The 16,212-nt window shown below is 40.0% G+C and overlaps 1 protein-coding gene across 1 annotated transcript; it reads left to right on the forward strand.

Annotated features, from left to right (window-relative positions):
* Nucleotides 1-12,900: 12,900 nt before the first annotated feature.
* Nucleotides 12,901-16,160, forward strand: LOC137940373 (abscisic acid 8'-hydroxylase CYP707A1-like). The gene is made up of 9 exons (XM_068785405.1): nt 12,901-13,247; nt 13,379-13,700; nt 13,890-14,039; nt 14,137-14,385; nt 14,524-14,613; nt 14,754-14,832; nt 14,960-15,066; nt 15,182-15,300; nt 15,506-16,160. Exons 1-9 carry the CDS (start codon nt 13,042-13,044, stop codon nt 15,600-15,602), a joined length of 1,419 nt encoding a protein of 472 aa, XP_068641506.1. The 5' UTR covers nt 12,901-13,041; the 3' UTR covers nt 15,603-16,160.
* Nucleotides 16,161-16,212: the final 52 nt, after the last annotated feature.

Consider the following 16,212-nt stretch of genomic DNA (forward strand, 5'->3'; position numbering starts at 1 on the left):
ATTTAGGGCTGAACATGGCCCTTTGTTCCTCACTTGACTATGGTGGCTTGGTGTCTCATGACTCCCCATAAAATCAAGTTCTTCCTTTGGAGCGATTTCACTGTTGACAACCTACAGAGACATGGCAACTCCGTGACTTACCCGCTTTGCCCTTTATGTTAGTTGGAAGAAGAAACCGTGAATCGCCTTCTTCTCCATTGTACATTTGCTTGGAAAATTTGGACTTCATCATGGTGGGCCTCCACCTTTGTCTCCCCAAGACCTGGATCTGATGTGTCACCTTCCTTTTGGGGTCCACCTCCCCAACTTGGGTAAACTTCTTCTCCTGGTTTGTACCGTTCACATCCCTTGATACACTAGAGAGAGCGAAATAATAGAAGATTCAATAATAAATGCAATACTACGGATGAAATCACTTTTTATGCCACCAGTCTCATCTCTGCGTAGCTACACACCAGGAAAGAATTTGATTGTCTGAAGAATATACCCTTATACACTAATTGGCGCATGGATGCCCACATGTCCACTCCTGACCAGCCCCCTATGGTCACATGTTGGCATCCCTCCGAGATACCTTAAATTTAATTTTGATGGCAGCACTCTTGGAAGACTGGGTATTATGGGACTCTTAAAGTATTCCTCTCACCTCTTACTCCGGACCTCTGGGTATTACTGATTCTACCACTACTAAGCTCTCTGCCCTCTTCCATGGCCTTCACATTTATCATGACCGCTTTAGTAACCCCCTCATCATCGAGGGAGATTCCATGGTGGTGATTGGTTGGTGCTCTTCCCCTTTGTCCCCTAGGCGCCATTGGGACACCTTCTTGGACATCTTAGACCTCTCATCCTCGATTACTGGTGTATAGATTCTGATGTGGAGTGATGCGATTTTAATGATTTTGATAGTGAAATTGGGGAAGAAAAGAGGAGAATAAGAGAAAGAGAAGAGGAATTGAGGAGAAGAAGAAAGAAAAGATTAGAGGGGAAGAAGAGAAAGATCAGGAAGGGGAGAGTAGAAAGATAATTTCAATTCTTCATCAATATTAATCCAATTACAATCCCATAATAAAGAAAATAAATTCAAAATTCAAAAAAGGGATAAATCATTAACTGACAAATCTAGTAAAATCAGGAAAAATAAAAACAAAAAAATATAAAATAAAATATAAAAATATGAAGGTGGTGGGGTCTAATGCCTTCGAGTGTAAATTCGTGTGACTGGTGGCACACTGGTGTCTCCACCAACTCTACTGGGGTAGGTGCATCTCAACCTCGTCTAGTGTAGTTCCTGGAGGCTCTGATAATACTCGAACAAATCTGAATCCAACTGTTGCAGTGTCTCGTATTAAATCCAAGTGTTGTCTAAATCTGGATGCCCCACCCAACATACTAAGAAACGTTGAACTGCACCGTTGATGGTAAAAATCACTTGTTCATCTAAAATAGCACCAATATGATATTTTTGTGTTGGAAGTAGAGGGAGAGGGGAAGGAATCAAAGGGGTTGCAGGGATGGGAATGGGTGTTGTATGGGATGAAGCAGTAGGGTCAAAAGGAGTTAGGCAAAATGGATCATCAAGAATGGATGGAGGACCCCTGTATGCAATCAAATCCTCAATGTTAAAATTGAAGCCAATGCCAGATTAAGGAGGCAAATTAACAACATAAGCATCAATTCCCACTCTTTTTAGCACCTTAAATGGTCCTGCACTACGGGTTTCCAACTTTTGAGTTTGTGCCGAAGGTAACCACTCGGGTCGAATCTGAACCATGGTGTAATCACCGTCATTAAATTTTTTAGCATTTTTGTGTATATCAACATACATTTTGTATTGGGCATTACTTGTGTGAATATGTTTATTAACTTCAACATTGCAATTCTTGGACTCAACGTTCAAATGAAATGGCGGACTTATAAATCTTAGCATGGGGAGACATTGGTATAAGATCTAAAGGTTTCCTAGGTTGATACCCGTGGAAAACATGAAATAGGCTCATACTTATTGACCTATTCACCGAATAGTTGTATGCAAATTGTGTAGTTGAAAGAATTAAGTCCCACGTATTATGATGATCACCAATAAGGCATCGAAGTAGGTTCCATAAAGTACAGTTAATGACTCCAGTCCGACCATCAATATGTGGATGGTAGGAAATAAAAAATGTCAATTGTGTATCTACTAAGTGCCACAAAATTTTCCAAACGTTGCTCATGAAGCGGACATCCCTATTAGAAACTATGGACTGGGGAAGACCGTATAGCTTGACGATCTCATCAAATAATTGTCAAGCGAGTTTGGATGCATCAAAAGTTTTAGCATAAGGGATAAAATGAGCCATCTTGGAAAATCAACTACTACAACAAAGATGGAATCATTTTTTCGAAAGGTTCGTGGTAGACCTAAGACAAAATTGATGTTGAGGTCTTGCCAAGGGCATGTAGGGACTAGTAGGGGTGTATCTAACCTTGTGTTTTGTTTATCATGTTTACCTAATTGATATGTCCTACACTATCCAACCAGTTTTGCGACATCCCTTTTAACGCTTGACCATAAATCAACTTTCCACCTCCTCAATTGTTTTAAGAATTGAGAAGAGAAGAATAATTTAGAAGAAAAAGAATAGAGAAGAAAGAAGAAGGGGAAGAAGAAAGGGGAGGGAGAGAGGGAGAGACCAGAAATATGGATTTTATTAATTTATCTTCAAAACTGAATTTAACATCCTGTTACAACCTATAAATAATTAAAATTTAAATTTAAAATTTAAAATCTAAAAGTTCACTATATGATCAAATCCAATAAAATCGAAAAAGATAAACTAAAATTTAAATTAAAATTCAAAATTCAAAATAGATAAAATCACTATCCGATCAAATCTAGTAAAATCAGAACATATAAATTATAAATAAAATAAAATACATTATAAAATAATTTTAATCATAATTTCGTGGGTCCATTGGGGTTTGATGCACATATTAGTGTCCCCACCAAACTCATGTTCCCCATTCAGCCAATTCTAGCACTAATTCTTGTGCTAACTTGGAACCTTCTTTCAATCTATCATTGTGAGGGAAGGTATCCCTTGATGTATCTTTGTTTGTTACAATAAAATCATCACTCCGAAAAAAAAAAAAAAATCACCATCAAGAAACATAATCTTCATATGAAGTTGGAGTGACCATTGAGAGTAGTAGCCAAGGAGATGAGGATACACACCAAATTAAATTTAAACATCGGAGGAAAAGTTTATTTATAATCAATTCCTAGAAAATTGAAATCAGCAAGGACATAATTTTTGATGAAGCTTCTCTATTAAAAGGTATGCAACCTGAAGTCCGAGAAGAAAAAAAGAAAGATAAGGCTACAGTCTAGGTGGAATTGGAAAGTGAAAACGAAAAATAAAAGAAAATTAGTAAGCCACCTACAAATGGTAGTACTTCTAGCTATGTGGAGTTCGTTCGATGGTGAATATGGAAGAGATGTTATTTTGTCGAATATAAATAATCTTTGAGGTGGAGTTCAAGTTGAACAATTATAGTTGGAAGAGACTTATTGTATTGTCAGGGGGAAAGAAGATGTAGGAGCACTAGTTTGATTAGGGCTTGAGGATGCGATTGTTTTTGCTTTAGCAATGGGCATAGGTAATCTAATTGCATTTAGAGAAGCAATAGAAGTTTAAGGACAATGATGAGTGGTTGAAGGGACAAAAACACTTAACAAAATCAAACAAGGGAGTTGGTGGATCTTCATAAAGAAAAATGGGTTATTGGTTGTAAATGGGTTTGCATAAAGAAGAAAAAAACATTAATAAAGGAAGAAATTATGAAGTATAAGACAACTTATAATGAAAGGGTTTACATAGAGAGAGGGTTTCGACTTAAATGTGATTTTTTCTTCAGTATTTAACACACGTTTATTCAGGTTGTCGGGTTGAGTCTAATTCTATCCCAAAATGACTAATCATGTAGGAAACATATTGCTTAATTTTATAACCTATTAACTTTTCTTCTCATTTCTTAATGTGACACTTTTTTTTTCCATTAAACACATGTCTTACTTGCTATGGTTGCTATATATGATATGCAACTTGAGCAAGTTAGATGCTAAAATTGCTTTTCTCCATGAGTGAGTTGAATGAGGATATCTATATGGTACAACTTTAGGGTTTCATGGTTAAAAGTAAAGAGAAACTTGTGTGCAAGTTAGAAAATGTCTCTTAATGGCCTTAAGCAATTCCCAATGTAGTGATATATGCGATTTAATACTTTCATGAAAAGTCATGGTTTTCACAAGAGTAGGTATGACAGGTGTGTATGGTCTCATTTCCTTCAAAATGGTTCTATTACTTTGTTGATCTCATATGTTTGATGATATGCCAATTGTTTTTAAATATTTGAATGCAATTTAACAAGTTTGTTGAAGCAAAGCATGGAGTTTGACATGTAAGATCAAAGAGAAGCAATAAAAATTCTAGGTATGGAGATCCATGGAGATAGACAAAGGGGAGATTATGGTTGTCTCAAGAAGAATATGTTAGTAAGGTGACCCTAAACCCTAAACCCTTAACATGAAGAAGGCTAAACCAACGAGTTTTCCATTACAACAATATTTTGAAGTTGTTGTAATACCCAAAACTAAACACAAAGGAATGACATGATCAAGGTACCATACGCTGATGTTATGAGTTGTTCTATCTATACTAAGGCTTGTACTAAACTTGAGTTGTCATAAGCAGTGAGTGTGGCAAGTAAATACGTGGCCGATAAGTAGAGAGTAAAATGGATCATGTGTTATTAACTTGGATGGGATTAGTTTCAACAGGTTTGTAAAACCCAAGGGAGAGGTAGAAGCCCGGCTACGTGGGTGGTTGCTAGGTTGTATGTGCGATCTGACAAAATTGCAAGTGCAAATTGCCGAGGGAAGGGGGTTTTGGTAATGGCAGGGGAGGTGCCCCGCCCTCCTTGTGTCATTGGGGGCAGGGGAGGTTTTTCCAATTCCTTGTTCACGGTAGAGTTTACTGAAGTACAAAAATTCTTGTATTGCTCTATCAATATGATACTTGTACCTGGAGTGGACGCACCCAGAGACTGAGTGTTCATTCTCTCAGAATCATAATTCTGTAGTCTATGCCCATGGCCTTTCTCAAATGAGAGACCGAAAGTCATGATCTCTCTCTCTCTCTCTCTCTCTCTCTCTCTCTCATTTGGTTCAAAAGTTTGTTAGAAAGCCTCAGGAGTCTACAGAAGATGTCCAAAGTCTCTAAACTCGTTACTTTTTCCTCTTCCTTCGGATAACATTCATTCTCTGAGAATTATATTTCAGTAGTCTATACCCCTGGCCTTTCTCAAATGAAAGCTAGTGAAGCTACTGATCTCTCTCTCATTGGGTTCAAACGTTTGTTAGGAAAGTCTCAAGGAGTTCAGAGAAGACGTGAAGACGTGCAATCTCTCTATACGTTGCTTTTATCCTCTTCATTTGAGTTATTCTTTCCTTTGGATAACTGAAACTTCTACATGCCTTGGAAGCTTTTCAATGGCTTCATTATGATATAAAACATGCATCTCAGTGTCAATAGATGACGATACGGAACTTTCTTTGAACAACTTTCTATGTATACATAGTCTGTTTACATGCTTAGCTCATTGGGCTTTTCCAAGTTTCAAAAAGCTTATCAAAATCTCAGAGCCACGCCTCATGGAAAGCAAGAGATTTCACTAAGATTCTCCTGTTTGGGTGAAAAAGGGCGAGATGTAACCGGCCTCAGAAGCTGCATACACTGGGCTCGACAAGCGGCTTAACGAAATACTTTTCGATCTTATACATAAGCAGGACATTTCTGGGGATTGAATGGTGTTAGTCAATCTATCAATCACGATCTTTGATGACACTTTGTGAACTGATGTCAGTGTGTGAGAAATAAGGGATTATTTCTGGGCCTCATGCCCTGAAGCTGATTCTCTTTCAGATATTGTTGGTGGAGAGGCAACAAACAAATTAGCCGCCACAATATCTTGTACGCATATTGGTGGCATTGGTAAAACAATCTAGAACACAGACATTCTATTGTAGAACTTATCCACCACTTGTTGAGCTAATGGTCATTTCATTCGAGAATTTGCAATTCCGTAAAGTTTCTGATCATGCTGTGTCCACAGAAGAGACGTCGAAAGACAAACTTAGATGGTGAAGAAAATAATGAGTTCTTCCACGAATACCACAATCACTTCTGGTGAGGAAAGGTTTGTTTACTTCTTTTTGGAGTATTGACGACCCAAAATGACCTCTGTTGGCCTAAGTGGAGTGAACACGGATTAGAGCCACGGAACTGTCCAGAACAAAATACAGATAGCATCAACATGAATGGAAGAATCTGCGTAATCTCTACCAATATATTCAGCAAAAAATAGGTTCTTTTGAAGATGTAGGGAAAAGTCTTCAGGTTGGCAGTAGAGATACGGCCACATTGAGTGAATCTATGACAATAATGCTTCACGTAGTTTACTAATCAAATACAGAAGCAGAGATCACTGGACAGATTTTTGGGACAGAAATGAATCTATGACAGTAATGCTTCACGGCATCTGCTGATGGGTAAGTCCAGCATAATGCACTGAGTCCACTGCAACATCCATTATATGCGCTTTTACAAGGAGGAGCAATGAGGGGCAGCATACTGAGAATTATTGCCATGCAGATTGGGGACCATAGGTTTCTCCTATACAATTATTTCCATGCATAACTGGTGAAGTTTTCTTCTGAATGTGACCAGGAAACAGTATGATCTACCTTTAAAGATCCTCAATGAACCATTGTTTGAAACACAGAAAGTGGGTCCAAAATCATTTGAACAAAGAACATGTTCTTCTAAGGTCATTCTGTAACACACAGTCCTCGAAAACTCAAATCTCAGAAACATGGGATAAGGACACAAATCCTGAACGACTTCTCACTTGAAAAAAAAAAAAAAAAAAACAGGATTCCTTCATTGCAGAGTTTTAGTCTTTATCCTTTTTTTTTTTATCAGATATTCAACATTCTAGATTCCAGAGTCGCAAAGTTTTCTCCAGAAAACAGGTTTTTCCATGAGTTCAACAAAACTTCCCCCCACCCATTAGAGAACAAACTCTATAACCTTTTCTCCCACGTTTTCTTTGGATTTTTTGGATCAACCTTTCTTTCTTCAACCTTGGTTGCCAACTAAACAGTCATGAGGTGACCGTGCCACAGCAGGAATCTGTGGACTGGATATCAGCCATGAGCGATCATCCTGGATCTTGAGTGGAGTGTCCTTCCAACGACAGCCATGGGAGCGGAGAACCAACTCTGCAGCCGACACGTGTCGAAGCTTTGCCGCGTTTGGTTAGGCAGGCGTACTGTGCATCATTGAAAGCAAGTGGCTGTTGGCTGTTGCCTCTACTGATGGCTGGCTGTAGACACTACAGAGAGCGAGGAGGAAGATGACAGTACCTCCCTCTTTGAAGAGGGGGGCCACTTCCCAAATTGTCAGAATGCAAGTCCCAGAATTCGGGTGGATCCCACCATTGTGGCAATAATTCATACAGGTTGGTCATTTCCTCCTCCTCCTCCTCCTATTGGTCTCACATCGAAACTTCTCTATCATCATGTATGATGACTGATGATGTCATGCGTGAGGTGGGTTCTCCTCCTCCGAGCTATTCAAACCTTCCTCTCGACAGTGATTGGATTGGCAAATCTAAGGACTTGTCTTCATCCATCTTGGCCTCTCCACTTAGCTCGCACTCCGCCCCTTCTCGCGCTCTCTCTGTCTCTTACTTATCCGAAAATAGGCCGCCGTATATTCCAAAGGAGTAACTGTAGACGGTAGGCCTATTTTTCTTTTTAGCCCAATAGATATGGAGGGATATGGAAGCTAGATAGATAGATTTGCATATCATCTTACAGCACGCACAGGTTTATCTCCATCATTATAACGGCCAAAATAACTGTGTTCTTGTTCTGGAAAGCAAGCCTTATGTATAGTCTCGTCTGAATTGCAGCTGCACTGAATTCTGAAACAATTTGTTCCAAAACAGAGAAGTACCCAGAATTAGATTTCCGGTCGTAGTGATCTTTCTCTCCTTCGATTTTTTCATCAGAGGGGTTTGTTGTTTTCTGGAGTCAGATATTTGATGGTGACCAGGGTTTTTATTCCGAGCAGAGGAAAGAGCATGGGGCTGCTGGGTGGTGGAATCAGCCGACTTGAGGAAGGAGACAATAAGCATTGCAATGGGTTGTTATCCTTTTCAAAAGCACTGCAGGAGATGGTCAAGGATATCGATACCTGATCTTCATGACGCTTCTACTTTGCATTTTGATCAGTCTTAAGCACTGGGTTTCTGTGGTGTCTGTGGCGTTTATGTCCTGGTTCGTGCAGGAAGGCAGGCAGGCAGGGAGGAGCATCTTATGTGGCTCTTGTGGGCGGTAAAAGCATACTTCAGAGACCACATCGATCCACACGGCAGACAACAAGATTTGATTAATAGAATAAGGAATCCAGGACCTGGAAGTCCACCAAGAACTAAAGAAGCTCCTCACAACATTGCATCCAGCTGTAAAACTTACAATAAAATATCCTTCTCTTGTTACTTTCTTGATCTCCTTCTTTTCATCTTTTAATGGATGTTGAACACCCACGACAAAGGTTCTTTTTGATATTGTGTAATTCGGCTTTAGGAAAGTGGTCAAGGGTCCCCAAAAAGACTTTGGGAGCTTTCACCCTCATCTCACGACATGGGTGGGATCCATTTCTGAAATCATGAAAATTCAAAATTCCCTCCATGGACCACACAAGGTTTGCTTATATCATTGCATCGTTGCTACTCATAAATCAAGATTTAAATTTTGTACACTCACGGTGATAAAACACATGTTATTTGTTCCCTTCTGCATTAGTTTCAGTCAGATAAGACTTAAGAGTCCTACTATCGATACTCCTTCCAAGATTTATTTATAAGCTTTGCAAGAGCGAGTACAAGGATCTTGAGTTTATTAGTTAGAAAAGAGGTTTTTTACTAGTTACAAAAGAAGACTACACATGAGGGGGAGTGTTAAGGAATAATCCCACATCGATCATGAGTTTATTAGTTGGGAAAAAGACTTCCTAAGTTTGTTAGTCATTTTGGGATGAATCTTGGACCCAACTTCACCCACCTCCTGAGCTAAGTAAATCAAAGGGGTAAAGAATCTTCCACTTTGACACCCCTTTTTCTTTTTGTCTGATTGACTTGTGTCCATCCCTGACATTCGTCTCGTCTACCAACTTTGCTGGACTTTTTAACATGGCTATAGTGATTTCATGAATTGATAACTATCGTTTCCCCTATAATAGCAAACACCCCTTCTTGATTCTTTTGGTTGGTTTAACAATATCCTATGCATCTTCATGCAAGACAGGACTACTCTAGGCTGTATCCTTTCATCATCGAGATGACTGAATTACCAACCCATATGAAAAGAAATCAAACACCCTTTGTCTCTTTCTCTCTCATCTTGTCATATGAGATTGGAAGTTCCAAACAAAGCCTTAGTAACGCAAACCAAATGCAATCTATGGCAATCCCACCTGTACCGACCATGGGAAGCCAAATGATCAGCATCACGAAGTGGTCCATTGGAGGATTCACTCACGAAGAAAGAAGAAAACCATCCGTGCTTCAAACTCTGATCTACCGCAGATAGTAGCCATTATTGGAAGTCCGTCTTGTTGACACCTTCAGTATAAGGAAATCTACTATAACCAGTAAAAAACAGCTTATCGGCATTTGATACGTGTCGATCCAAGAGGTTTGACGATGGATCCACGTATCTCTGGTAGAATTTTCTGAGCCTACGATTGTTCATGGAGGTGAAGGCAAGCCTGAGCTGCGGGAGTGTGCACACTCTGAGAAGGTTTCCCTGCAAGAACACACACAAGGAAAGCTTCAGGGTTCTCTTCAATAGCCCGAAGGAGGGAGGGACCCGCCGGGTAGTGTCACGAGAGGATGGGTTTTCTTCCTTTTTTTGTGGGTCCCAGGGGAAACACCAATGGAAGCGGCGAACTGGAAGTTCTTCTGGGTGGATGTGACTTCCCATTGAGCATCGGAGAGAGAGATGAGGAGAACATACAAAAGGAATCGTCGGGTACGTTTTGTACTGATTTGGGGTACGAGAGGAGGTGGAGGTCGGTGCCCATCAGAAAAGTCATCCGGAAATTTTCCCTGAGATTCTTCTCTCAGACGCTCGACGTTATTCTCAGCAAAACCTAAGTCTTCTTGTAGCATCCTCTAAGAAATACTTCTTCTCTGGAATATGTTTCCATACGAGAAAGAAGAAGAGGTCACTGACCCTGATCCATGTCAAAACATACTTACAGTTTCTTTCAAATTTCTCGAGCCTGATCTCAAATGCACGACTACTGTCAATGATCTTCTGAACAAACCTGTCGATGCATGCATGAATCTAAGTTCATTACAGATCAAATCATCATTCTTCGTATTAAAAGTCTAAACCAAACAAAACGTACGACAGTAAAGCTTCAGCTCCACAATTTTGGAATCATTTCAGTTACATATAAAGCGAGGACAACTGATGACCACTCAATGGGAGATATTTGGTAGAGAAAGGATGGGAGTGAAGAGACATAGAATTGTGCATGTGTAAGAATAATGATTAACGTGCCAAAACTTAAGCCAGAACGGAAGGAGACAATTCTTGGCAAATTGTTCATTATCCTTGTTTTGCCTTTCATTAATTGGCCATGCAGTAGGTCTAAAGTGATTAAGAGACTAAGTATCTTTCTTCTATTCAATGAGATTTTTGTTAAAAATTCCTTGTATTTGTGGTCTTATACACTCTTCTTGTTTCTTTTTAACCCTTACCACCATATAAAGAAGTTTTAATTTCTAGAGGCAACAATTCAGGCTGTCTGTTCTTGTAATTCCATGCAAATAATGGACTTTGATTATTGTCTCAAACCATGCTTCGTGGGGATCTTCCTATCAAACCATGGCTAGAGTCAAAGATGCATGGACTAGTTGTCCTTTGACCAGCCGGCTTCTTCTGGCTCGAAACATTGCAAACAAGATCCAAGAAACTAGGACCATCATATGCACTACTTAAAAATATAAACTAGATTTGTTTATCTATGCATAAGGGTGACATCGATGCATATGTTCGAACTTGGTTTGATTTGAATACTTCAAACTCGAGCTTGAGCCCAAAAATTTTAAATCGATTTTAAACTCGAACTCGAGCGGGGGATCGAGCTCCGACCTATATTTAAAACTATAAATATAAAAAATTACAAAAAATAAATTAAGAGAATAGAGTGATGAGCTTAGTACCATTGAACTGCAAGCTATTAAAGAGGAGTCCAAGACTGGAACATACTAATATAAAATAACTAACTTAATAGACTTAAAAGAAAGAGCACATACCTCCATCAATTCAATAGTGTTTATTCAATTGGAAAACAATAAATATGTTGAGGGTTGAACGATCTATCGTCTTTGAGGTTTGAGGTAAATAAAAACAACTAACACAAAAAATATTTTCGTAAAAAAATCTATACTAATAAGTCGGCTCACGAGCTAACATACTGAACTTGGAAAATCTCAAGTTTGACTTGTTATAATTAGCGAACCTTATTTCAAGTTTGAGCTCGAGCCAAGCTCAAGTAAAAACTGAACTAAACTAAACTCAAACAGTTTGCGCGTCGGTTCGGCTTCATACCGCCCCTATCTACGTTTGAATAGAGAACCATATTTAGTCCAAGTCTACCTTTTATGTAAACAAATAATGGATTAATCCCTGATATCCTCTCAGATTACTTAAATCAAAATCAACAGGATTACTGGAAAGTCATAGATGGAGGTTGTCGTGAAATCCAAAATCAAAATCACTCGGCTGGCCAATCTCTGGATTATATATATATATATATATATATATATATATCAACTGTTACATGAATGACATTTGGAGATTGCGGGAATTTGCTGGAAACTCATCCATAATGTCGTGAAGTCCAAAATAGAACTACTTAGTGAGGCTACGTCGGATCACAATCACATCTGGTTTTTAGTCAATGTCTGGAAACCTCCTAATTTCAATTAATAGAAGCCTCGTTATTAATCTTACTAAGCTTGAAGAAACAATATGTTACCTAATTAAAGCGAGCAGGAAAGGAGGTTCTCGTTTTCTCTGGCCGGTTCCGTGGTTGGCTTCTTTGCCTAAAGCCAAGGGAACCATTCTAGCCATTTTGTACAGGCGACGCTCTCCGCCATTCTTTCTGGCTCGCTTCTCTTGAGTAAACACACCCTAAACCATATTAATTCCTCTCCTCTTTCTGGAGGGATCGATCCAAAAAACACCATTTATTAGAAGCTAAAGAAAATTACTTCTTATGGAAACTCAATGGGGAGTAATTTTCGAAAAAGAGGTAACTTGCCATTTCGAGGAGGGTCCGCCGACCCTATCGTCTGGTTTTCATTCCCTTTACACGTTGGTTACCAAACATTTACTGTTATAAAGATCAAACTTTAGTCTAAATCCCTGACTGGATGCTTCCGCATCGGAACGCTGTTTCAATTCGTTTTGGAAACAAACTAATCAGATTAAAAGCCTAATTTGGCCTACTTACTGTTCATTCTTTGCTGTAATCTGTGTAAGAGAATCCCAGCTTTTTCATCTCTACTCTTTAGTATTTGGAGGATTATCGTCTTTAAAAATGGTTTGCTCGGTATATTTACGAGGGGGTAAATATTTATGTTGGTCAACGCGTTGGAGTAGCTTAGAACCGCATGAGATGGCCCTGTCTGGTATCTCTCGTCTCTTGAGGTCCTGTAAATCTATATAAAGGCTCCCCAGGCTTCCCTCTCGAAACCCACAAGACAATATCTGGCTTCTCAGATTCTGATCATCATCAGCCATTGCTCCCACTGCTATCGCAATATACCGACTGCATTAGGGAGAAACTTTACGAAACAAGCGTCTCTAAGTCTGATCTCTCTCTTCTTCCATCTTCATTTCATTTTTTTCCCCGGATGATGGAGATGGGCTCTTTGTTGTTCTACTTCTTCTTGTTTGTTTGCGCTGTGGTTTCGTATTTGTGGTTGGGGAATCAGAAGTGGAAATCCTCTCATAAGGGAGCTAAGCTACCACCTGGTTCGATGGGATGGCCTTACATAGGAGAGACCCATCAATTCTACTCGCATGACCCAAATGACTTCTTTGCGAGGAAGCAGAAAAGGTTCCTTGAGAAAACGTTTTTTTTTTTTTCTGTTCTTCTTTCTTCTTCTTGCTTTCCGTGTTGTTCTTTTTTCTGCGCTGGTTTTAATTCTCCTGTACACGAGCTGAACTTTAATGTGCTTGGAATTGTAGGTATGGGGAGATTTTCAAGACCCATTTGCTGGGATGTCCTTGTGTCATGCTGGCGAGCCCTGAAGCGGCGAAGTTTGTCTTGGTCAACCAGGCGCACCTCTTCAAGCCTACATATCCTGAAAGCAAAGAACAGATGATTGGACCTTCTGCTCTATTCTTCCATCAGGGGGACTACCACATGCGCCTGAGGAAGCTGGTACAAGGCTCGCTGACGCCGGAAGCCATTAAAAATCTCGTCCCGGACATTGAAACCTTTGCTGTCTCTCTTCTCGACTCGTGGGACGGAGGCCGGGAAGTTAACACCTTTCGTGAAATGAAGAAGGTTGGTTTCTTTTGTTTCTACTCTTTTTATCTCATGCAGAGATTCTATGATCTGGGTTCTCTTACTTTTTAGGTTTGTCTCGGTCTCGGAGTTCCATTATCTTTCTGTGTTCTTTTATTGAACGGTTTTGAAGTTTCAATGCTTTTTAATCATCTCAGTCATATTTTAATCTGCGTTTCCATCTTGCAGTACGCATTTGATGTGGGAGTTCTCGCTATTTTCGGCCAACTGAACCCAAGGTACAGAGAGGAACTGAAGAAGAATTATAGCATATTGGACAAAGGCTACAACTCATTTCCTACAAATATACCAGGGACGCTCTACAACAACGCTGTTCTGGTAAGACTAGGCTCTATCCTATCGTCCCCCTCGGTTTCCTGCATCCAACTTACGTCCCCTGCTGACCCTTTTTCTGTCTTCTGCATCTTCCTCAAAGGCAAGGAAGAGACTCAGCAAGATCCTGAGTGAAATTGTCAGAGATAGGAGGGAAACGGGATCGACCGAGAAGGATTTGTTCGGCTGTCTGATGAATTCGAAAGACGACAAGGGAATGGTCCTGACAGACGACCAGATCGCCGACAACATTATCGGCGTTCTCTTCGCAGCACAGGATACCACTGCTAGTGTCATGACGTGGATTGTCAAGTACCTACATGATGATCCGAAACTGCTTGAAGTTGTTAGGGTAATGGAAATAAAAACGAGAAGAAGAAGAAGAGGGGAGCCGCAAAATGCTTCTCCTTCTTTAAATTTCAATCACTAACTAGCACTTAACTAACAATAACAGAATCGTAAATTTATGGAGAATATTTTTTCCCTGCAGGTCGAACAAAGAGCAATTCTTGAAGCAAATGATGGAGGAAAGCGACCATTGACGTGGGCCCAAACAAGAAATATGCCACTCACTCACAAGGTTGTACTGTATATTCATGTCACATCCATGGCTGTTCCTTTTCATCAATTTTTTTTTTCTTTTATCTAATGGGTCAAGGGAAAAAAAAAAGAGAAGAAGAAGAAGAAAGGAATCTGAAAGCAGTAAAGGATTAATTTCAGGTCATTCTGGAGAGCTTAAGGATGTCAAGCATCATCTCATTCACATTCAGAGAGGCGGTTGCTGATGTCGAGTACAAAGGTGAGCAGATCATTTGTGGCGATAAATGAAGTCAAATGGATAGGTTCTGGTCGGTGAGTCCCTTTACTGAAAGAAATAAAGTCCCTAAAAGTGAATCCCCCTTGTGTGGAAACTGTTGTTGTTGCAGGATATCTCATTCCCAAAGGTTGGAAGGTGATGCCCTTGTTTAGGAACATTCATCACAACCCAGAATTCTTCCCTGATCCTCACAAGTTTGAACCTTCCAGGTTCGAGGTATGACAGTTGATCTTTTTCTTTAGATTTTATTTCAGCCATCTTCTTTTTCCAACTGTTTCCTTTCCGATCATCTACTCCACGGAGCTCATAAAAAAATTCCTGATCCTTTCAGGTCTCTCCAAAACCCAACACTTTCGTACCATTTGGCAATGGAGTTCATGCATGCCCAGGCAACGAGCTTGCCAAATTGGAAAGCTTCATCTTCATCCACCACCTGGTCACCAAGTTCAGGTAATCAGAAACTGGTTAATGGATGATGTCCTTCACTCAGTTTTCTCTCTTCAATCACTTAAAAACAGAAACTGGGTACCCATAATTCCTCTCTTACGAATCAAACCTATAAAGAATTAGAATCCGAGTAGGCGTAGAGAGGAGGATCTTGGAACTGTTGAACTAATCGGCACTGAAGAACTTTTTAATTTTTCTGCGCGTGTAGGTGGAAAGTGGTAGGATCCCAAATTGGGATTCAGTATGGCCCATTCCCGGTCCCCAAGGATGGCCTCCCTGCGAAGTTTTGGAAGCAAAGACCATAGAGCACATGAAGACATCTGTCATCCCTTCATTCAACCACCTCATGTTACTGCAACCAAATCAAATCAAAGCAAAGAGGAAGAGAAGGAAAGGAGAAAAAGAAAGAAAAAAACGAACGACAAATCTCCATGTCTTTGATTTGCTCTATTTTTATCTCTATTTACCATTTATGCCGCCTTTGAAAAGAGGGTTTCTTCTTCCTAATCGAATTGTAATTTCAATGTTTGGAATCTGATCTAATGAATTATCTAATTCCAAAAATCAACATCATCAGATGCTGTGGGCCCGACAAATCAGTTGCTGGCGTCAGACCGTCCTAACATACTGCCACGTATTGTCCAATAACTAAGTAGACGTGGGACATGAGAACACTATAGCACGTGCCCGGCAGGAATTGGCGGTGGCGGGTAGATGCCGTGGGCTGGCTGGCACCCTGTAAAGGGTGGGGAAAAGTGGAAAGGAGGCAGTTGGTGGGCTTTCCTGGTCGGTGGGTATTCAAGAGAGGAAAAGTACACGTCAATTGAAGGCTGTCATGGGGGCCCACCAGGGTGTGGCTATTAGGGTTTTCTATTTAAAATATAACAAAATAACTCGAAGTAGACTAGACACTTT

Source organism: Aristolochia californica, unplaced genomic scaffold (genome assembly GCF_029961685.1).
Source record: "Aristolochia californica isolate CCGP_79_NKW_82.1479 unplaced genomic scaffold, dmAriCali1.0.hap1 SCAF_9, whole genome shotgun sequence".
NCBI lineage: Eukaryota > Viridiplantae > Streptophyta > Magnoliopsida > Piperales > Aristolochiaceae > Aristolochia > Aristolochia californica.

What these genes read in the sequence shown, in the direction of transcription:
- LOC137940373 (XM_068785405.1), top strand. Translation starts at nt 13,042, where the DNA reads ATGATGGAGATGGGCTCTTTGTTGTTCTACTTCTTCTTGTTTGTTTGC. An exon ending in TTTGCGAGGAAGCAGAAAAG is followed by an intron (nt 13,248 to 13,378) that starts GTTCCTTGAGAA and finishes TTGGAATTGTAG; the next exon opens with GTATGGGGAGATTTTCAAGA. An exon ending in TTGAACCTTCCAGGTTCGAG is followed by an intron (nt 15,067 to 15,181) that starts GTATGACAGTTG and finishes TGATCCTTTCAG; the next exon opens with GTCTCTCCAAAACCCAACAC.